The sequence below is a fragment of the Rattus norvegicus genome, chromosome 9 (genome assembly GCF_021556685.1).
Source record: "Rattus norvegicus strain SHRSP/BbbUtx chromosome 9, alternate assembly SHRSP_T2T, whole genome shotgun sequence".
In the NCBI taxonomy this organism is placed as follows: Eukaryota; Metazoa; Chordata; class Mammalia; order Rodentia; family Muridae; genus Rattus; species Rattus norvegicus.
In genome coordinates, this window is record NC_141542.1 from 107,199,438 (window position 1) to 107,222,756 (window position 23,319).

Genomic DNA, 23,319 nt, shown 5'->3' on the forward strand with positions numbered 1-23,319 from the left:
CTTGAAGCAGGAATTGGTTACATCTTCTGGGACCTGCTTTCTTGGTGACCAGAATGTTGTCCACTCTTTCTTCAGTATGGAGGGGTGGGCTGGACCAGAGGCAGGGATGAGGCTCTGGAAGATGGAACTATACTCTTCAAAGTTGCTTCCCCTAGGTCAGTCCTCAGAGGGGTTGGCTGACAATACTTCCTGTCCTGGATCTCCTCAGAGACTTGGATACTCAGATAGGCTGGAGGCCTTCTGATGGCCCGCACTCCAAAAGAGCAGCCAAGACCTGTATTCTGGGCCTCCACCATAGTCCACTTACTGTCCTGCCTCCACAGGCTGTGAGAGGTTAAAGAATCACCTTCCCTTTGCTGTATGGTCTAAGCTCTAGGTCCTCAGTAGAGTTTCCAAGGTCAGAGGTATCTTAAGTGATACCTGTGTTCCTGCTCCCATCTGGTCCAGCATCACAGACAAGCCGGTTGCTGACCACAACTTTTACTTCACACCTACAGCAGGATTCGGCCAAGAGTGAACTTTCTAGGGTAGGTGCTAGGTGGGTCTGTTCTTCGGGGCAGTGTTTAGAGGCAGGGCCTCTGCTCTCTGAACTCTGTCCACTCAGAGACCAACTCCAGCTGGGGCTCAGAGTGAGAGGGCTCTTAAAGAAGTTTCTGGTTCCTCGGGTGTGGCCATGGTTGGCAGATCAGGAGCAATGTCCTAATTGGGGTTCCACCAATTTGGGCGGAGGAGCTCAAGATCTTAGACACAGCAGCAGCCCCCTATCTTGAAGCGCCACCTCCTACATTGCCTCGGGTGGTGACATGGGTGGAGGTGGGGTGTGTGTGTGTGGAGCAGAAAACTGCAGCGTCCTAGCCTAAGGGCCTAGTTACTTCACAGCTTTGTGCCCGCCCTGGTGAACTAAGGACACAGAAAATGTGAAATGACACAGTCCTTCCCCTTGGCATTATTTTCAAGATAACCCAAGGCAGGGGTTACTGTGCAGGAAACAGGAATGAAGGGATGAATGGAGTCAAGTCCATTTTTCAAGTTTAAGTGAAATGTTATTTTCCTAGTGGTTACTGTAAACGTTAGAAACAAATGATCGCTCTTTTCTCACACGGAATGGCCGGGTCTCTGTGCGGCGCCCTACGGTGCGCGGGGCGGGCAGAGCCAGGTTCAGGTTCAAACAGCCACAGAGGTGGAGCGCGCTTGTCCTCCTGCACAGCTAGAGAGGCCGGAGGGGATGGGCGGGGCCGGGCGCGCGTCCGTTGCCAAGGCCGCGCGGCCCTAGAGACCCGGTGCTGGTGGCACGCGCAGGCGCAGTGGCTAGCAGCGGTGCACTGTGGGATGGGAGACCGGCGCGCCGGGACGGCGGGCATCTCGAGGCACCGGGCAGAGGCGCGGTGCGCGAGGAGAGGCGCGAGCGGTCGCGGGCGGCAGCGCCATGAACGCGGCAGTGGTGCGGCGGACGCAGGAGGCTCTGGGCAAGGTTATCCGGAGGCCGCCGCTCACCGAGAAGCTGCTCAACAAGCCACCGTTCCGCTACCTGCACGACATCATCACTGAGGTAGGCGCCGACTAGTGCGGGTCAGGTCAGGATCCGGTTGAGATGGGGTGAGGGTAGGGGTAGGTGTGGGACGGGTTAAGGGTTCGAGTAGGGGCGGGACGTGTTGAGGATTGGAGTAGGGTATGGGACGGGGTGAGAGTCGGTGTCGAAGGTTAGGGTTAAGTGCGGGACCGAGTGAGTGTTGGGGTGAGGGTTCAGGTAGGGTAAGGATCGAGGTAGGATGCGCGTCTGAATAGGATTTGTATTGGGGTGAGACTCAGAATTAGGGTCGGGCCAAGATGAGGGACTAGGTAGCGTGAGGGTCGCGTTGAGGGACCGGGTAGTGTAAGGGACGTTGTAGGGTGACAATCAGGGTTCAGGTCAGAATGAGGATTAGTCTCAGATGAAGATGAGGATCAGGTCAGTGGGGAGATCTGTGTGACAGTCAGTCTCCGAGTGCTGACTGGATTGAGAGAGTGGTGAGGGGTGGAGGTGCAGGTCCAGCTGAGGATCAGGGTCAGGGTTAGGCTCCAGTTGGAGTCAGGGTAGAGTAACTGGTGCTGGTCAAGTGGTTTGGGTGGAGATATAAGGCCTGGTTCAGGGTCTAGGTTTGTGGGTCAGGGGCTGGAGCCAGAAGCTGAGGCTGGGTGGTGGTGGAGGCCAGGGATGACATCGGTATGTGAGGGAGAGCCCTGGGGCAGAGTCTAGGCCCAGGGTCAAGTTGCTGTTAAGGAGCTGGAGTGTATGTTGGAGTTCTGAAATTGTGTTGTGCTTATACTTGAGGCCTGGGTAGGGTGTAGGTCCTTGTCTGGGGCCTGGGCAAGAGCTCTCAAAGGTGCCTTCCATGTTAGGTTGCCAGGCCCACTAGGTCTTGGGACTTCAAGGAGCATGTCTTCCATTTGTTAGTGAGTCTCCAGGGAGCTACATAACACTGTACAGTAGTCACAATTGTGTGGAGTCTGTTAGGGTTCTTGGTAACCCTAGAGTGTCACTGCAGGGGGTGAGCACAATTGGCATGGTATTCCAGAGGGTGCTGTGGAACTCAGGGTGTGGTTGGGACTTAGAACTGTCAGTCTCCAGAGCTCAAGTTCTCTCCTGGTGTTGACCCTCACAGACTTTCTTGTCTCAGGAGGTTGAGCACTGTAGTCTACCCTTCTCTTTACTCATTTTGGCCTCCTACCTTACTTAGCTGGTAATGGGTACTTTCTCGGAACAGGGCCCCTTGCCTGTCAATCTTAGGTGTGTCCAGAAATGCTCTGGAATCCACCCACATCCCAAGGGGCTCTGCTGCCTGGTAGCCTCCTCTCCCAGACTGGGAGGCATTCGTAGCCTATCCTGGAAGGTCTGAGAAAGGGACTGACCCTTTCTGTGAGTTCTGTGAGAAAGTGAGTTTTCAGAAATGTTAGATAGGGATGCTCTGGTGGTCTGTGTGCCAGCCAGCTGTCTCTTCAAAATGACCTAGCACAAGCCCAGCCGAGCCCAGCAGTTCATCTTTCTGTAGTTTGCTGTGAGATGGACTCTTCTAGATTAATTAATAACTAGATGATGCAGCCAGAGTAGCTGTAGCCACATCCCTGAGGAGGTGACACTCACGCGGGGATGTCTTGCTGCTGGTGTTTTTTAAAGCCTGCCTCCTGTACCCATGGTAACATGTTTCTATGTATTGCAAGTCTGGTCATAAAGTCCTTACTAAGCACCACATTCACATTCTTGATGTCTTTTTTTTTTTTAATTTATTTCTGTTACCTGTCTTACTGATTTTTTAGTAACTTGCACTTTTGAGAATCCAGGACTCTGGCTGGATGTAGGGGCATTGGCGGATCAGAAAATTATTGCCCTTCTGTAGTGGTAACTAGGGCTACAGGAAGAGGCCCTGTGGAAAGAGAACAAATATGTTTGGATGGGAGAACACTCCTTTATGGTAGAAATGAGGGACTCTTCAGGAGCTTCTGGTTTCAGATACTCAGGCTAAGTAGCTCCTTTTCTTTCTGGAGTCCATTCCCGTGGCTTGGTCTGAGTGCAGTGGGGAAGGGTTGTGTGGTCAGGTCCTCTCAGGCCTAGTGTGACTGATTGCGGCGTCAGGTTCAGGGTCCTGCCACCCCATTTGGCTTTCATCCGTCTAATGAAACCTGTTGGACTGAACTTGGTGGTTGTTTTCTTTTTGTTTGGTGTGTTCTTCCCAGCTTTTCCTTGCAGTCTCTGACCTCAGTGGGATGCTCTTCCAGTATCCCTTGGCCCTCCTTCCCCTACTGTGAACTTCCTAACACCTGCTCAGTGATGGTAGTCTTGGCTGTCTCATAGCTGGCTGTTCTCCAGGCATCAAACCTTTGTTGAGGAAGGAGATGAAGATTAGAGCTGTAGGTGTGACTGGGTCCTGACCTCTCCTCAGTGGGGTTCAGTGGATGAGGTCAGTGAAGGGGCTACGGAGTGAGGTGAATGATGGTCCCTCTCTGTTTGGCAGGTGATTAGGATAACTGGCTTCATGAAGGGCCTCTACACAGATGCTGAGATGAAGTCAGATAACGTCAAGGTAGGTTCCCTTTCTCCACACTCTTGCTTTGCAGAATAGAGCCCATTTTATTCTGGGCTCTATTCATTTATTTATATGGCTGCACACTCCTGTGTGCCGTGTCTACGCTGATAGATGTGGAATGCAAGGCTGGTGGATTCCTGAGTTATATGTACCTTCTCTTGTTTCATTTTCCCATTTGTGACAATTGCATGCTATGCTAGATTTATCTACTGAAAAGCAGAATTAGGGGCTGTAGAGGTAGCTGGTAAAGTGCTTGCCATGCAGACGTGCAGACCTGGGTGGTATCCCCCAGCACCCATGTGAAAAGCTGGCTGACGTGTATACTGGTGATCCCAGAGCTGGAGAGGTACTCGTTGACCAGGTAGCCTAGGGAAATGGGTGAGCTTTAGGGCCCAGAGACGTTGTCTCAAAACACTGAATAGATGGTGTCCTGAGGTGAATCTCTGACCTTCACATGAACAGGCACATGTATGTGTGCGCGTGTGAGTGTGTGCAATAATCCCACCTTTACAGCCACATGTATATGCATGCATATCCATCTATACACATATACATACAGAACATAAAGAAATGTGAAAAAAAGCAATATTACAACCAGATGTGGAGATGCATAGCTATAAGCCCAGCACTCAATGACTAAGGCAGGGGTACTGCTGCAAGTTCAGTGAGTGCCTAGCCAGTCAAGTCTGCAAGACCCTACTCAAAAAGCAAAAGTACATCAGGATCAGTGGCCAGGAATGGTGATGCACTAGCTCTCGGGAGCCATGAGAGTCATGAGTTTGAAGCCAGCCTAGGCCACACAGACCATGTCTCAGAAGCAAAAGCCTGAGCCAGATTGTTTATAGTTAATGCTATCCCATTTGTTCCATTGAAAGATTGGATGAGTAGATTTGGTTGTAAACAATGAAAGTTCATAAAGGTTATTGTCTTAGTTAGGGTTTTACTGCTGTGAACAGACACCATGACCAAGGCAAGTCTTATAAAGGACAACATTTAATTGGGTCTGGCTTACAGGTTCAGAGGTTCAGTCCATTATCATCAAAGTGGGAACATGGCAGCATCCAGGCAGGCATGGTGCAGGAGGAGCTGAGAGTTCTACATCTTCATCTGAAGGAAACTAGAAACAGATTGGCATTCTTTTTTTTTTTTTTTTTTTTTTTTGGTTCTTTTTTTCGGAGCTGGGGACCGAACCCAGGGCCTTGCGCTTCCTAGGTAAGCGCTCTACCACTGAGCTAAATCCCCAGCCCCCAGATTGGCATTCTTAGACAACTAGGAGGAGGGTCTCCAAGCCCACCCCCACAGTGACACACTTCCCTCAACAAGGCCACACCTTCTAATAGTGCCACTCCCTGGGTCAAGCATATGCAAACTATGACAGTTATGAAAAGTCAGAAATTCTGAATTTGTCATACATCTAGAAATAGTTTTTCATATAAAAAGGCACCATTCTGGGTGAACATTGAATATACTGAGCCTATTGACTATATTGAATATATGAACTCCTCAAAGTATTTAAAATCAAAATTTTATTTTAAAACATCTTGTTTTTTGAAAATCTCACACATTTATGCAGTGTATTTGATCATATCTGTTCACCACTGCCTCCCTCCAGCTCTTCTGGTGTTCCCTACACTGTCTCCCTCCTGAGTTCTTGGCTTCCTTTTTAAGAACAAAGCAAAACTAAACTGTGTGTGTGTGTGTCCGTGTGTATGTTACTGTGTGAGTGCGGTTTGTGGAGTCCAGAATAGGACGTCAGGGCCTCTAGAGCTGGAGGTACAGGTGCTTATGAGCCACCCGATGTGGTGTTGGGAACTGAAACTCACGTCCTCTGTACGAGCACTGTACAATGTTAATTACAGTCAGAGCCATTTATCCAGCTGCAAGTATTTACTTTAATGTTTGTCTTTTCCATGGAAATATTTCAGGATAAAGATGCAAAGATTAGCTTCTTACAGAAGGCCATAGATGTGGTCATGATGGTGTCAGGAGAACCCTTGGCAGCAAAACCAGCTAGAATTGTGGCCGGGCACGAACCTGAAAGAACCAATGAGCTGCTTCAGTTGATTGGCAAGTGCTGCCTCAGCAAGGTAGGTGGGTGCCTGCCTTCCTGGTAGGCAGCTTGTCCTGGACTGGCAGAGCTGGTGTGGAATGCTTCCCTAGTTCCTGCATGTGAAGCCTGTGAAGCAGGGGTGTGAGCAGGAAGGCCAGTGCTGAGAGCTGCTCTGTCCCCTGGGTGGCTGTGAGGGATGCCGGAGCCAGAATCTGCTCTTGCTGGGGCTTGAGGTAGTTTTCTGTTGTGGAGATCCAGGTAACAGTTATCTCAGTTGGCACAAGTTTTGTAGTTTGAATACGTTAGTGATGTGTGGCCATCACTGTGATCTACCCTTCATTTGCAAGACTCACTCTCTGTACTCATTACCTCCCCCTCTTCCCACCCTAGTAACAACCTTTCCCTCTCTGCTGCTGTAAGTCTGACTGACAGTCCATGTATGAGGCAGTATGTCACTAACATGGTGTCCTCAGAGTTCATTCACAGTGTGCCATGGGTCAATTTTCTCCCCACTTGGTTAGCAATACTTTGCTGTGTCTGTAGACCACATTGTTTTTCTGTTCGTCTGTTAAGGGACATCTGTGTTGCTTCCACATTCTGGCTGTCATAAATCATGCCACTCAGAGCCCGAGTGCCACTGTCCCTTTAGACCAGCTTTTAGTTCTTTTGGGGTAAACCCAGGAGTGCTGTGGTCATGCTGATTATTGTGTGTGTGATATTGGGAGGAGCACCACACTGTTTTCTGGAGCACGGCACACTCTGCATCCCCAGTGGTTCCCAGGCTCCACTGCTCCCTATTATACCTGCAATTTTAGCATTTCTTTTGTAATAGCTGTCCTAAGTGATGTGTGCTCATTAGACCTGGGATTCTGTTTGATGACCTATGTAGTGCAATGTGGGTTACTAGAGCCACACACATGTCCACACTGACATTTGGATAGAGAGGAGACAGGATCTTAGTAATGGATCTCAAGCATTGTGCTTTGTCACTAACATTTTTGCTTACTAGTTTATCTCCAAATGTCCTTCATGGTAGGAAGAAATCTATTTAATGAGCTGTCCTTTAGTGCTCCATTCTCAGTGCCTGTACTCACTAACATCATCTTCCTTGCCTGGCCAACCAGCTCTCCAGTGATGAGGCTGTGAAGAGAGTCTTAGCTGGGGAGAAGGGGGACTCGAGAGGTCGAGTCCTGAGGACGTCGAAAGCACAAGAGCCCGACAACAAGAGTGTGAAGGAGGAAGAGTCCAGAACACAGAAAGAGGTGAGCTGTAGGACGCCGCATGTCTTTGACACAGCAAGTCTGTAAACTAAAGTCAAATATTAAAAATGACTGTCATGTCCATATGCTTTTCTTCAGGAGAAACGAAGCTCTGAGGTGAAGGAGAGAAGCTCAAGTGCAGAGCACAAACAGAAGGAGGAACTAAAGGAAGACAGCAAGCCTCGGGAGAAGGAGAGAGACAAGGAGAAGGCAAAGGAGGCTGACAGAGACCGACACAGAGAACCCGACAGGGACAGAAACAGAGACGGAGAGCGAGAGAAAGCCAGAGCACGGGCCAAGCAGGACAGGGACAGAAACAACAAAGATCGGGACAGAGAGACTGAAAGGGACAGAGATAGGGACAGGAGGAGTGACGGTGGGAAAGAAAAAGAGAGGCAGAAGGACCGAGACCGTGACAAGGGAAAAGACCGGGAACGGCGGAAATCGAAGAATGGAGAACATACCCGGGATCCTGACAGGGAGAAGAGCAGAGATGCAGACAAGTCAGAGAAAAAGGCATGGTCATGATCAAGACTTCCTTTCCTCTTTAAGATTTACTCATTATTTTTATGTTTATGTGTGAGTGAGTGAATATATGTGTACCATGTATGTGCAGGAGGCCCCGGAGGCCAGAAGAGGGAATCACACCTCCTGGTGCTGGAGTTAGAGGAGGCTCTGAGCTACTGTGTGGATGCTGGGAACTGAACTCAGGCCTCTGCAGGAGCAGCCAGTGCTCCTAACCCTGAGCCATCCCTCCAGCTCCGAGGCCTGTGCATGGAGAGTGTACTGTGCTCTGTAAAACAGCTTCTGCTCTACCTTTGTTTTGTAAAATACTGTTTATTTTTCTGCTTGTTTGTATGTGTCAATGCATGTTATGTATGCTAGAGACACGGGTGATTGTATGTATGAATGCATGTCATGTATGCTAGAGACACACGGGTGATTGTGAGCTGCTTGATGTGTAGGCGCTGAGCCTGAACTCTGCTTTACCAGAGTTAGCAGGGACTCTTAACCACAGCACCAGCTCTTTAGCTCCTGAACCTATTGTCTTACTTAGGGCTTCTGTTGCTGTGACGAAACACCATGACCAAAATGCAAGTTGAGGACAAGAGTTTATTCAGCTTACATTTCCGGATCATAGTCCATCATCGGGTGAAGTTAGGACAGGAACTCAAGCAGGGCAGGAACCTGGAGGCAGGAGCTGATACAGAGGCCATGGAGGATGCTGCTTACTAGCTTGCTTCCCATGGCTTGGTCAGCTTGCTTTCTTGTAGGAACCAGGGCCACCAGCCCAGGGATGGCACCACCTACAATGGTGTGGGTCCTCCCCCTTGATCACTGAGAACTTGCCTTACAGCTGGGTCTCATGGAGGCATTTCCTCTCATTCTGATGACTCTAACTCGTGTCAAGTTGACACATAAAATCAGCCAGGACATCTGTCATCCTTTTAATAGACTTTGGAAAACTTGGAATTGTGAATTGTGACTGTGTTTGATTCCTTGAAGTAATCCAAAGAGTTTCTTGCCAGGTGTCTGTTTGAAGAAATTTATTTATTTCTACTCTAATTGTTGTTATATATGGGTGCATGGAGTATGTAGGTGTGAGTGTGTGCGTGCCACAGTGTGGGGGCCAGAGCACAGCTTCGCAGAGTTGGTTCTCTCCTAACCTTTAGGCTGGTTCTGGACATCAAACTCCAGTTGCTGGGTTTGCATGGAAAATGTTTTTATTCCCTGAACCTCACATTGGCCCAGTTCTTAAAAACTTTAAATGTTTTTGTCACTTATTAATAGTAGCTCAACCACTTAGCTCAGTATTCTTCAGTAAGTTTTCAGACATCTTTAGAATATCCTTAAGCACATAATCTGGGTAGTACTTATGTTTACTGTTGAATTCCTGGCCTAATAGGGAACTGGCACATAGTAGGTATGCAGTAGACGTTAGGTGAAGCAGAGGGATGGTGGCGCTTCAGGTCTTGGGTCTTTGGATGGCTGTGAAGTGTTTAGAATACTGGAAGGTGGATCCAGGGAGGAGGCCAGTGAAACACTGCCGTCAAATGTCTTCTGTCCTCAGAGTTTGACAGTCCCTGCCAGGCCTCTAGAGAAAGCATCAACTGGGAGCAGGAGCCATTTGCCGAGGCCTTGCTTTGTCTTGCCAGATTATTCAAAGACTCTTCGCCTGCTATCATTGTGCCATAGTCCACATACACAGCTGACAGCAGTTGTGTGTGTGGTCTCTTTGGAGCATGGACATGACTCAAGGTCTCTCACGTTGTAAGTGCCAGAAAACTCATCTTCCTGTAATTCCGGAACAATGGCATTTCGGGTAAAATTAAGGTTGGCCAGGGGTTCCTTTGGCTTCTCACTGCTTTCTGAGTCAGGTGACTGGGACTGGCCCTGTGCATGGGTTACACACCAGTCACTTTTCCCATTCTTGTCATTCCCCCTGACAAGAAACAGTTTTCAGGAAGGTTTCCTCTGGCTTGTCTTTCCAAGGTTGAGAAGCCTTTTCCTTCATACTCTTTCTGGGACCCCAGCACATGAAGCTGTGCTTCCTATAGTCGACATGTCTTCCCAATTGAGTTAAATCTAGATGATCCTTCATTGCATGTGCTAAGGTTCCTCTCCCAGATGACTCTAGAGGCCAGTGGAGATCAGCCATCCTAGGTCCAGACTCCTCCAGATGCCCTGGTGGCCCAGTATGCACAGAGCATCCCAGTTCTGCAGCTGCTGGCCACAGGACAGCCGGGATCTGGGCTGGTTCTAAACCTACCTGCGGCAGTCTCTTGTTCCATACTGCATCTCGGTGTGGCTGTTTGTGAGAGGAGTGGGCTCTGTAGGGATAGCCATGCAGGTATCCTGACACTGCCGTCCCGGCTGTCAGCATGTCCCCCTCTCAGCACGGTGCACTGAGATTGCTGTGGTCTCATTGGTAGTTGGGTTAGCATTCTGCTGGGCACTTGGCTGTTTGCTATTAAGTCACATTTTAACCTCCCACTCACATCCTGGAGTAACGTTGTCCGTGTCATAATGTACCTGTGTCACAGTAACCTGGGTTCCTTTGCGAGTTTTGGAAATCATCTATATCTTCTCATTGCCTCTTTTTAGTGGCCTAAGAAAAGTTTTCATTGAGCTGTGTTTTAGAGGCACTAGTGTATTCTGATGTATTTTAGCTGTGTGAGGCAGTCCCTCGAGGGACAACCTTCCTCAGTTCTGACTCCAGATGAAGCATCACCTTGTCATGCTCACTGGAGCTGCTGATGGTGTGAATGCTAACAGAAAGGCAGTTCCAGAGAGGGGTGTTTGGATAAGAACCAAGTACAAGTGATAGTTTGTTTCAAAGGATAGGGCCCCCTCAGTCAAGTGAAATTCAGTTCGCTGGGGTCTCTGGTTTTGTCTGTCTGGCTCTTCTGTTGTTGATCCCAGGGTACCTTTATTGAGCTCTGTGGGTCTGGGAAAACACCACTGAAGTTTACTGTGGCCACAAGTGCCTACAGATGTGAGCTACTTCAAGACTCCTCACAAAGGACCTTCCTAGTGTTTGCTACAGTCTTGCCTGTCCCTAGTCCTGCTCTCTTACTGTCTAGGAGGAGGCAGAGCTGCCTGGTGGGAAAGAAGACAGGTGCAAGCATATGTGCAGTCAGCAGGGTTCCAGGGTGACATTAGAGCCTAGCCACGGGCTCAGCCTTTGCCCCTCTTGAGGCTGTGAGGCTGGACTGAACTTGGCAATCTTAGTGACCTCGTCCATACCTTCACCATGAACTTAATGATGACAGTCTGTCTCCTTTTGTCCAGATCTTTCAGAGAATTAATTTAAGGAATAAGATGGTATTTACTGTACTCATATGGTTCCTGACAATGTTTTCACTGTTGCTATGAAGACTCTTTCCATTCTGAAGTTGTCCATTACTGGGAGACACTCAGAAAACAGGAGTGAGCTTACAGTCACACCACATCTCACTTCTAATCTTGGGTAACTTGGCCCTACCTACTGCAGAGTGTTTCTAGGTGTCCTGCGACTTTCTTGGCGTTCTCTTGGGACTTCTGGGCAGAATAACATGGCTATCAGACCTGGAGTGATGATGCGCTCCTGCGTGAGAGATCATCTTGTTTGTTCCCCAGTGTATGTACAGTTTCTTGGTAGCTTCCTTTCATTGTTAATATTATAGATTTTTAACAATTCTAAAGTGTAAAAAGGATTCTTCTTTTTATAGTCAGCAAGTTCAGGGGAGATATCTAAAAAGTTGTCAGAAGGATCTTTCAAAGATGTCAAAGCAGAGATGGAGGTAAAGTTTTAAAAAACAGTTGGTCCGTTGGTCCGTTGGTCCGTCTGTCTGCCTGCCTGTCTGTCTCTGTTTGCTTTTCTGTTGCCATGATAAAACACTGACCAAACTAACCTAGGGGAGGTAAAGGCTTACTTGGCTTACACTTCCACATCACAGTCGGTCAAGGAAGCCTGGAGGCAGGACCTGAAACAGAGACCATAAAGGAGCACTGACTCCTGCCCTGCTCTCAGGCTCTCTCAGTCCGCTGGTTTCCTGTAGTCTCTGCCTACCTGCCAGATATGGCACTGCCTGTGGCAATCAACTGACGGAGGCAGTTTCTTTTCTTTTTTTCTTTTTTGAGATAGTGTTGCTCTATGTAGCCTTGGCTGTCCCAGAACTTGCTCTGCAGCCCAGTTTAATCTCAAACTCAGAGTCTTGCCCGTCTCTGCTTCCTGAGTGCTGGGATTAGAGGTGCTTGTGGCAAGTTGATAATAGAAACCAGTATAGTGTGTTTGTGTGTGTGTGTGTGTGTGTGTGTGTGTGTGTGTGTGTGTGCGCGCGCGCGCGCGCGCGCAAATGTAACCGTTTGCCATGATGTTTGTATGTAGATTGGAAGGCATCCTTGGTATGAGTCCTCTGCTTCCAGCTTTTTTGAGACAGGGTCTTCGTTGTTTTTGTGGTGTCTACTTGAGGCTAAGGTTTAAGGTTTAAGTTTCCTGGAGTTCTCCTGTCTTCACCTCCTGTCTCTGTAGGAACAGTAGGGCTGTAGATACTGTGCTGTGTTTGCAGCTCTTATGTGGATTCTGGAGTTTCAAACTCAGGTCCTTGAGCTTGAGTGGTGTTTTAATTACTTTTCCGTTACTATGATAAAAATCCCCTGACAAGCAATATAAGGGAGAAAGGGCGAGTATCAGTGAGTAGATAGCCACATGTGCTTGAGGGAACTAACTGATCATAGTTTTCAGCTAAGTGAAATGGTGCCATGAACAGTGAGGGCAGGGGTATCTTTACATCTCATTGATCTACTGTGATCCCACAGACATACCCAGAAGCCCATTTCCCGGGCGATTGCACATCTATAAAGTTGGCAAATTGAGATGCAGGATCATTTGCAACTGTCACTTTTACCCACCGAGTCATCTTCCTAGCTTCTAAACAGTTTAAGAGATGTCCGTTTAAACCTGCATTGTAGCCGTGAGTGCTCTATCCTTTCTGATCTGCTGGGAGGAGAGCTGTCTCACAGATGCTCCATTACAAAAGCTATCATATATTTGGCTTATTACCTGCTGGACAGGTGGAATGGTTTTCTGTGGGCATTTCCAGGGTTATGCCCAGCTTTGGGTGACAAGCATATATGTTTTTGTCATCTGGTAAGAGGGTGGGCTGGCTTCTGGGGAGAGGCAGGTGAGTCTGGGACCATGCAATATGTCTCCTTTGGCTGGTATGATCATGGCTACCCTGGGGAGGCTGCATTCATCATAAACACCACTGAAAAGTTGACACCAGCTTCTGTAATTCATCTGGAAGTATTCAGAACCATCTGGTGCAGGTGGCTGGAGCAGGGCCTAGGAGGCCGTGGCGTTACATGGGGATGGGAGTCTAGATCTGTGCCAGGCAAAGGGGGTGGTTGGGGGAGGAGAGTGAAGGAGGAAGAGGAGGGAATGCTTGAGAGGAGGGAGGGAAGGGTTGAGGGAGAGGACTGGGTTCTCTCTAGCGCCCCCCCCCCCCCCCAAAATGCCCTAGAAGTTCTGACTTTCAGAGTTCTGCAAATCCCATTGTAGTGACATCTTGGTCAGTGATGGGCTGCATCTCAGATACTAAACACCCTGAGGTGTTGAGCCAGTGAGGAATTGCCTACCACGTAGCACAATTCCACCAGCGTCTTGTCCTTGAGCCGGAGGACTGTGTAGTAACAGATGCAGGCTTAGCACAGCCTTATCACTGTTTCTCTTAGGAAGTGGTACAGACAGATCTCACTGCAGGGCAAGGAGGGGCGGTGTCCTCTACCTCCCCTACCTCCCACCTCAGGTGAGGGTGTGGTACAGTCCTTCAAGCCGAGGATATGTCCTGTTCATACTCTTCCAGCAGAGCATGGGAAGTAACTTCAGTTAGAGCTGATGTGCAATGTGCCAACTGATTCTTTTCTCTCTTCTTTAAGGCTGACATTTCTGTAGGAGCATCCAAGTCTTCAACGTTAAAAGCATCAAAACGGCGATCCAAGAATTCACTGGAAGGTACTGACTGCAAAACTGCCTGTGGGTGTAGCTGAGACGTAGGCTGGCCCTCCTATGTCTGGCCAGGGTGTAGGAGATGGGAACTCTGGGGAGGAGTCAGCTCTGCATCTGGAGATTGTGGCTTTTGCTCATTCTCACAGAGGAGCATGTGCATATGTGTGCGAGCTTGTACCACCCAGTGCAGGAGAACCTGTTGAAATCTAAAGGGCGGGTTGGAGTTCCTGCTCAGAATTACTTGTCAGTCATCTTGGTCTCACTGGCTCTTCCACTGTGGTAGAAAGAGTTTACTCTGCTGCAGACCAGACACAGAGAGCTCACAGGTAGCTGCTGTTTCACTTAAAGAAGGAATCCTGTTGAGGGGCTGAGCTCTCAGGACAGGAGAGCCTTGGGGAGCTTTGTACAGTCGTTAGTGTTGGAGCCTTAAGTCACTGAATGCAAAGTGGCTTTGACTGAGCAATAGTAGTTCGAGAAAAATCACCTCCTCCTAACCTGTGACATCGTAAGCAGTAGGAGTATGGCACTTGGGGCTGTTACGTTAGCAATCACCTCTCACCCAGCTTGCGATGCCGTGGTGACATTTTATGCCAAAAAGCCCTTTCTTTGTGAGAGACAGCCACAGAATAGTTATTGACATGAGTTGAGGGAGATGTTAGGTCTCAGCCGCAGGCTTCTGTGGACACCTCATCCCACTCCTTGCCAGTGCTTCAGGTCCCCGTGGGAATGTGATTCCTGGTGCGAAAGCACTTCTCTCCGAGTACCTGTTCCAGCAATCTGAGCTCTGTGGAGAACGGAACAGGGTTTGTCTTCATGCAGCCCTCCTTAGGATGTCTGCAGGTTTAAACATTCTTCTGTCTCCTTGGGTGTGGTTTCTGACCTGCCTGAGGGCTCTACATTCCAGCTGCTTGTGGGTTTGGTGTTACATCTAGAGGTCTGAGAAGTGAAGACTGGTTTTATCCAGCATTTTTATTATTTAATCTTTTAAGTTAGTTACTTATTTTAATTAATGGTGTAGCTGGGGCTCTGGATTGTTCAGGATGGCATCCTGCTTTTCCTGGGCCTCTAGGACCCCGTGTTTTGTGTTAACTCCTGCCTCCTTCTACTCTTCTTATAAAAGAAGTTTTATATAAACTGCTTTTTGTTTTCTTTTGATTTTAGAGACAAGGTCTTACTATGTAGCCCTGGCTGGCCTTGAACTCAGAGATACCTATGTCTCTGTCTCCTAAGGATGGGGATTAAAGGTGAACACATTAAAAGTGTGCCTGGGGTGTATTATTTTGTTCTTTCTTCCTAATAATTTTTTTCTTTTTTAAAAAAATATGGCATGCTTCATGACTTTGCACGTCATCCTTGCGCAGGGCTCATGCTAATCTTCTCTGTATCGTTCCACTTCCACTTGTTTCTCATAAAGTAAGCAGGGTGACTTGTCAGGTCTTGACTTATCTATGTCTTCTGTAATTTGGGAAGGTGTGTGTGTGTGTGTGTGTGTGTGTGTGTGTGTGTGTGTGTGTGATGTGTTGGTGTCTCTTAGTTGAGGTGATTGATGTTCCTTGTGTTGTTTAATTTTATTTACCTCCCTCACCCTGCTTTTTCTTGGTTGCTTTGTTTGAGACAGGGTCTTCCTATGTAGCCAGCTTCAAACACACTGTGTAGTTCAGCAGGCCTTGTCAACCTACTAAGAGCTGGGATTCCGTGCGTACATTATCATGCCCTTGCTTTCTAATATTTGCTAACTTGTAGATGCTGTGTGTGTGTGTGTGTGTGTGTGTGTGTGTGTGGTGTGTGTGTGTGTGTATGTGTGTGATGTGTGTGTGTGTGTGTGTGGGTGTGTGTGTGGTGTGTGACACTGTCTTTCTTTCCCTCTTCCCTCTCTGTGACCCTCCTTTCTGTGACCCCCAAGTGAATTCACCATGAGGAAGAATCATGACTCTAGGCTTCACTGAGTTGGCAGCAGCTCAGTGGACTTCATCTTCCTATCTCACCAGCCAGCCACTGGCTCACTAGAGCCCTTCTCTCAGCAAGGCCGGCACTGCACCAAACATTCTGCCTTTCTTGAGTGGGTCATCATTTGAGCAAATGTCCTGACTCTGAGGTGCCTAAGACATAGGGTGTGGGTGTTTGGTTCACATCATGAGCCTTGCGACCACTATAAAGAACAAGGGGTTTGGGTACCGTGTTTGGCATGGATAGACTCCGAGGCCCTTCTGGAATCACTATAGCACTTAGAAGACTTTACAGGAGAATATGATGCTTACGTACTCAGAAGCAGTTCATTATGTCAGAACTTACTGAATTCATCTTAGTTCACTTGTTTGGTAAGTGCAGCCTTTGTAAGTTTAACACTTATTTTCATTGTGCAATTTCATGTCAGGAAGAAGGGACTCTAGAGCCAGTGAAAATAACCCTTCCCCTGAAAAAGAACGTAAGGCTTCCTACCGTAAAGCTAAGAAGGACCATAGCATGAAGCAGCTTGGTAAGATCTCATGAGCAGTAGTGAGGCTGGGGAGTGAGTGTCTGAGAGGGGACAAACTAGTCATTGTCTGGTCCTTGGCTTCTGCGTGATCTCTGACTATGGAGGGTGGCCACTCGGGGCTTGCCCCTTCATGACCTCAGGCCTCAGCCCCAGAGTGTCTCCCTAGGCTACAGTCGATGGGTCAGGACTGTGGGCTTTTGTCAGGACTGTCCCAGTGAGCTGCCAGGTCCTGCTCTAAGATAGCCATGGACTGAGGTTGCCCATTTGAACCTTCTTCTTGTTACTAGGCAGAATTCAAAGTGTAAAGAGATTGTTGGCGTGTAAACTTGTGTTTGTAGTAAGTCTTTTGAAGGAAAATAAACCCAAGAGAAGCAGGAGTGAGAGACTCAGGCAACAAGAGCCTCACTGAGACAGGCATCTGCTCAGCTGCCTGGGAAGAAAGAGGCCTGGACCAGGAGACCATGAGCTGCTGTAGGCTTGCCTGTATCCATGGCAAAAGCCCCACTGTAGACAAGAGTGGAGAAGGGGACAGTGTTGTAGGAGGGCCCATGTCAGCTGCCAGGGCCCCAAGAAACTGTCTTCTTGGCTGTGTGGACAGTAGGCATGAGTGGAAGGCCTTGGTGTAGTTTTCACAGGGCAGAGATGAGATTTAGCTCTGAAGGGGACATGGAGGCCGGAAGACTTAAGGAGCTTGTAGCACTGAGAGATGGCGGTGACTGAAGATAGAGGAGTAACTGCAGCTCGGCCCCAGAGCCACAATGGAAGCCGGGGAGAGTTAGGTAGATTCGTTATTACAGACGGTGGATTGAACGCCTCCAGTTAGGAAAGAAGGGACTCAAAGGGAAGAACCTTCTGGGAGACTGGGGTGGAGGTGCTGTTGGAGGGTTAGGTGTCAGTGCCAAGAACTCTGGGACAGTCAAGTTTGACATACGCAAAGCAAGGGGAGGTGTGCCTATCTGTGTGCATGTCAGAGAAAGTCATGGAAACAGGCGAGAGCACAGGTGAACGCTTAGTCTGCAGTGACGGTTACAGTGTGGCCTTTAGATGGTCGTAAACCCAGATGCCTGGAGGAGCAGAGAGCCTACCAAGACTCAGATTGGAAGGTGGGGGACAAGAGGAAAGTTGAAGAGGGCATGCATATTGGAGAGGAGAGGGGGGTCTTGTCCGGCCATCTGCGGGGTGTTCTGGGCAAATTGGGCACTGAGAGGACAGAAAGCTTGTTGGTGACCCTGGTAGGCCTTGTAAGCATCCTAACTAAAGCAGCCCAGATACAAACTCCTACAGCATTTTAATCTGCTGTTAACTGTTTTATGTCAGGAAGGAAAGAGGATAATATTTCAGCTAAGATTTTAGACTCCATAGTGTCGGGACTAAATGACGAACCAGATCAGGAAACGACAGCTCCAGAAATAGGTAAGAGAAATGCATCCTTCAATTTGATTCCTCCCGGGTATGATACAAAACAGTCCATGTCAGTGTCGATGCTAAGAGAGAAACTGTTCTTCAGTTTAAACTCTTCACCATTTGACACAGACTATTTACGTGTCAGTATAGCCATGGATCATGGATCATTTGTACTCTTAAGCACTAAGGTGGACTCTGTCCACCTTGATACTGACATTCAATAAGATAATGTGATGGTTACATTCTATACCCCATTAGCTCTACTTGGTTTCACTATGAACTCGCTACCATTAAGGCTTCAAAAAGTGGGTCATTGAGATCTTAACAGGTAAAAGACCTCACCAATCCTGAGTTTGATCCCTGGAACCCACATTGTAGAAAGAGAAAACCGGCTCCCAGAAGTCAATCTCTGACCTTTGACACAGACGCGCATGTGCACACACCACACTGAATATAAAACTTCCTTTAAGAGCATGTCCACGGCTTGTGACACTCAGCACAGTTACGCTGGAGAGGAAGAGAAGTGCAGGCACACCCTCTCTGCGGGGCACTGCAGTCTGCTGCGGCCTTAACCATACTCTGTAGAAACAGAAGCTTGAGCTGTACTCAAGGAAAAACATGAGGTCAACTTTGATTTTAGGAGAAAATAAAACTTTTTGGGGCTTAGCTTGCTTTGTATCTACCAGATTTTGTAGAGTTTGTTTTTCTTTTTGTGTGCATGGTCTGTGTCTGTGCACATGAGTGCATGTGGAGGGCAGAGGTCCACATCCAGTGTGTTTTATTTTGGGGGGAGCTTCTCCCATCTATTTAGTTGAGACTCCTCATCCAAGACCTGTGGGTGAGTCCCACTCTTCTGCTTACCCACCTCCTGGCCTAGAGCAGCCTCTCAGGTCCTTCCTGGGCCAGCCCATGCGCCCGTGCGCTCTTCTTTGCACGTGGGCATGGAGATGCCTGCTCTGAGCATGAGCAAGGTGCAACCTATTTAGCCGACAGCCTGGTGACACCATTAATATAAGATCAATGGAAGTCACCCCTGGGCTCATGCTGAACAGTCTATAGACATAAGTTCTGTCCGAAAGGAGTGTGTACTGTTGAGTGTTCAGTAGCTGAGAATAAAACCCGATGCCCTGGTAGTGTGAGCAGAGTGTTACTCCCATGTTGCCCCTAGTGGGGGTGATTAGAGTTAGGCTCCTAGGCTGTCCCCGGGTCATAGAGCTGATAGTGTGGGTTTAGGTAACTGTGGTGAGGAGCAGAGCCTGGGCTCCGGGTTGTCCCAGGTACCTCTTCCCTGACCCTTCTGCCGTTGAGTCCTGATACTGTTGAGGTCTCAGCCAGGAGCTAGCCCTGTGTCTGCCCTAGCACTCTCACTGTCTCACAGCAGTTGTTCTGGAATTGAGAATTTACCATCAGCTATCAGTTCTTTAGTGTCTTACACGAGCATGGTTTCCAGATCCACTGTCCTGGTATCAGCCAAAGCATCCTCTCCCTGTGACAGCCTTTCATTTCTAGTTCAAGTTCTTCAGAGAGGAACCCATCATCCATATTCATCCACCCATCTACCCATCTGTCCATTTGTCCATCTGTCTATCCATCCATCCATTTACCCACCTACCCATCCACCCACCCATCCATCTATCCACCCATCCATCCATCCATACACACACACACACACACACATCTATACATACATACATACATACATACATACATACATACATACATACATACATCTATCTTTTTCTTCCTTTTCATTTTCTTTTTGAGATAGGGTCTCACTACGTAGCCCAGGCTGGCTGTGGACTCAAGATCCTCTGCCTCTGTCTGCAGGACCTGAGATGGCAGGTGTGCACCATCATGCCTGGCCTGTGTTTTCAGAGAAAGCAGCCCTCTGTTGGCTGGCCAGTCCTACACTACTGATGGGCACTACTGTGGGTTTGCCTTGCCAGAGGAGAGTGTGTGGGTTTGTTTCCATTTCACTTTTCAGGTGTGACGAGCTCAACAGGAGCCCACCCATGTCTCCTCCACCATGAGTCCCTGCTTCCTGCATGTGCTGTGCTGTGCTGTGCTGTGCTGTGCTGTAATGCGAGCTTGGGCCATGTACTGTGTGCTGGTCTGTGGTTGGAAATCTCCTGACTTGTCTGTGCATGAAGCCATCACTCTATTTGCTCACTTTACCTCACTCATTTTGTTTAGTTGCTGTCATCAAAAATGCTGCAAAGCACAACGGTGCAGTTCCCAGTGTCCTGGCTCTCTGCTGCTTTACCTTAGCTGCAGAGTTTCAGGAATGATTACAGCATATGGTAAAAACATCTGCTAACTTTCTGTAAACACTTGAGCAGGCAGCTCCCAAACCCAACACACCAACACAGACATTCTCTAACATAGTCACATCAGATGCAATCATTCTCTGTTTATTATTTGAAGTCCAAGCTGCGTTCTAATTATTTAAAAACTTTCCCACCGTGGTTATGCACTCAGATCTAACAGCATCCCTGCCTTACTAGCTGACATCTGTGTGAAGCTCTACCACAGCACCAGAGTAGTAAAGACTGCTTCAGAATATGGGGCAGTGTGGCTCGGGTGAAGTGCTAGCTGTGGAAGCCTGACTGGAAGTCAGTCCTCAGGACCCATGTGTAGGCAAATAACTGACTGCACAGTGTTGTCTCCGACTTCCACATGCTTGCCCACACTCATGGGTCACATCCCTTCACCCAATACAAATAAAACCAAATAAAAAATATGAAGAGGATGAGTAGAAGCCAATCAATGCTTATCATCTCATCATGAGGGTGGGAGGTGGGCGGAGCAGGAGGATCTGGGGTTCAAGGCCAAGCTTGGCTTCATGTTGTATTTAGGGGCAACTTGGACTATCTGAAGCAAACTCTTATAAACAAAACAAAATAATGCCCCTAACCCCCTCTCCCCAAAAAACTCCAAAACCCAAACAAAGTCCAACAGAGCAAATCTAGTAGAATTTGAGAAGGGTAAAATTGTGTACAATATCTGAACTCAGAGGTCAGCTCAGAGGTAGGATGCTGGGCTAGACCATGTAACACACCACTCCCTAAAATCAATAAATTAATAAAGGCAGGCAGACAGATAGTGTGGTGGCTTCCCATGGCCAGACAGTAGTGAATTTTTACAAAAGTCTGCTGGCTTTTGTAGAACATAAATGCTTGTCACTTGTAAGACCAGTGTGACAGCTTGGATTTGACACAAACTCCTGTTCCAGCACAGCATGCAGGAGGCTCCTTGCAGTTGGCAGTCCAGTCTGTAGCTGCCGAACCTGCCTGCCCTTAGATCCTAAGATCCATGCTCTCTCCTTGGCTGTGCTTTACAAAGCATTTGCAGTACAGTTACATCATTAGGCCAGCATTTTTATAAATTGAAGGAAAGTTCTTGATAAAGCCACACACCACTACTTTATGTAGCTCTTCCTAACTTGAGTGGTCATTTAACAGATAACGGCAGGTTATGGTGAGAATTATTTCTTTGAATGGTTTTAAGAAGTTACACGGTTGGGTTTTCAGGAAGCAGACTGTTTTCTTCCCTGGGCTCTTGAGTGATGAGTCACTTTTAGAGTTGAGCCCACTGCTGTACGTAGCCTGCCCTGTGAGAACCTCCTTTTTCCTTTTGCTTTTAATATTGGAAGTATTTATTTTCCACACTTTATGAACTTTTTTCCACTTTTGAGACTTAAGCATTAGTAATCAGCAGAAAGTATTTGGGACTCTTTAATATGTACCATATCAAAAGTATTGTCCTTTTTCTCTTTCCTTCCTGATGTGCCGGCTGTGTGAAAGCTTAGCTTTCAGGCCTGGCTGGTATAAGTAGTTCTAGGAATGGGGATGTGGGGCCCGTCTGTCTGCCTGGGGAGCTCCCTGAGGTCAGCTGGCCTGAGGCCCTGGCCAGGGTCCTGGTGCTGTCCTCCTGCCCCAAGCTACCCTTGTCATCCTTGGCATGTGGCAGTGCCGAGCCACCCTCTAGTCACAAGCCTTTCAGGGCACAGTCTCGTGCCCAGCTTTGAACTCTTTATGTCAGGATATGAGAAGCCAATACTAACTCAACTAGTATTTCAGATGATAACTCAGCTAGTCTGTGGCGGGAGAACGCTGAGCCAGAGCCAGCAGTAAAGCAGAAAGGTAAGAACGCCCTTCACACTTCTCGGTGGGGGGAGACTGAGCGGCAGGGAGGAAGCCAGCTGCCAGGACCAGTGTCCTCTCAGGGTGCGGCCAGGCCTGAGGATACCATGATCTGGAAAGGGACTCACGCTTGTCTCTCCCATAAAGACCATTGCTTGATAGCACAGGCAAGACACTCTTGTGCCCTAGTGTGAAGTGGTGGCATTTGTGACCTTAGGGGTATCATAAATGATCTCTGAAGTAGCTTCTAAGGCCACTACTCAGAGACCTGCAGGTTACTCCTGCTCAGAGGACTTTAGACAGCCAAAAATATGGCTGCTGCGTGATTGTCTGTGGTGACTCCAGTCTCTGGATGAACATTTTTTTCAGCCTTTTCACCATACAGAGGACTATGGTAGAATACCCCTCAGGTGTTCCCAAAGCATGGGAGCCTCCCTCAGGCCGGCCTTATGCTGCTGGGGGCAGACAGGTGAGGGATGATGCTTGCCAACTAGTTTAAATACAGAGTGTTTGACAGTTACTATGTGTCAGGACCAAGGCCAGGAATGCATGGAAAAGTTGAGTGACATGTTGTCTGCCCTGGAGGTGGTACAGGAGCTGAGGTGAGGCTGCAGACATGGAGAAAACCCATTTGGCAGGAGATGCTGGAGGAGAGGGGGAGGGGGACTAAGGGTGACCTGGGAAACAGGAGAGCCTACCAGCCTTTCCGACAGGTTGTCCCCAATGCAGCTCATGGCTAGGAAGAGTTGTGTTGGCTGACATGGTGTATTAGGAACATCAAAAGCGAGATGTGGACCGGGAGAGGAGAGGGCCCAGCCAGGTCCTTTGAGACTTCGTGTGGTTATGGTAAGGAGGTTTCAGTGCTTCAGTGTAGAGCACTGGAAACGGTAATGTTTATGATAATGGTGACATAGATTATGTTAGATCTCAAAAGATCTGTGTTCACCTAGGCTTGAAGATGAGAGCAGAGATGAGCAGAGCCCAGCCCAGCCTGCAGGAGATAGCAGGTCTATGGGCAAGCAAGGGCCTGAGGATGCCCATGTGCCCTCTTCCTGGATTGAGTGGAGTCCCTGATGTCTGTTGCCTGGAACACTGTTCTGGGTCCTTACTGCTGTTTTTGGTCCCCTAGAGTTTCATACTGACCTAATGTCTAGTCCGTGACCAATTTACCCACTCTGTGTTGTGACATTGGGGTTTCCTGGGGCCCACAGAGAAAGGATCCTAGATCATTTTTCTTTTCCATGGCCTTAAGAACTCCTGCCTCCTGTAGATTACTCTGTCTAGGAGCTCCGCTCTAGTGCTCATGAGAGGATGTCCTGTGGGAGTCTGCTCCTAGGTGCCAACACCCTTGTGTCCCCATGTGGGGCAAGTCTGCTCTCGTATGGAGACCTGTGAATGTGTACTGCTCTCCCCACCCCTCACCATGTTGTCCTTTTG

The 23,319-nt window shown here is 48.4% G+C and overlaps 1 protein-coding gene and 1 non-coding gene across 11 annotated transcripts in view; one reads left to right on the top strand and one right to left on the bottom strand.

Annotated features, from left to right (window-relative positions):
- Positions 1-1,307: 1,307 nt before the first annotated feature.
- Positions 1,308-23,319, top strand: part of Ift54 (intraflagellar transport 54) — a 36,794-nt gene continuing 14,782 nt past the window's right edge. The window contains exons 1-10 of one of the 10 annotated variants that reach the window (XM_087566895.1): positions 1,320-1,549; positions 3,990-4,058; positions 5,987-6,148; positions 7,236-7,373; positions 7,470-7,886; positions 11,582-11,653; positions 13,791-13,866; positions 16,235-16,336; positions 17,654-17,749; positions 21,820-21,882. In XM_087566895.1, coding sequence (XP_087423021.1) covers positions 1,427-1,549; positions 3,990-4,058; positions 5,987-6,148; positions 7,236-7,373; positions 7,470-7,886; positions 11,582-11,653; positions 13,791-13,866; positions 16,235-16,336; positions 17,654-17,749; positions 21,820-21,882 — 1,318 coding nt within the window. In that variant the 5' untranslated portion in view covers positions 1,320-1,426. Of the gene's footprint in view, positions 1,550-3,989; positions 4,059-5,986; positions 6,149-7,235; positions 7,374-7,469; positions 7,887-11,581; positions 11,654-13,790; positions 13,867-16,234; positions 16,337-17,653; positions 17,750-21,819; positions 21,908-23,319 lie in introns of all 10 variants that reach the window. The other 9 variants (XR_015628766.1, XM_087566894.1, NM_001012204.1 and 6 more) reach the window with 9 other exon arrangements.
- Positions 15,177-15,279, bottom strand: LOC120094985 (U6 spliceosomal RNA). The gene has a single exon (XR_015630073.1). It is a non-coding gene; the product is annotated as a U6 spliceosomal RNA (small nuclear RNA).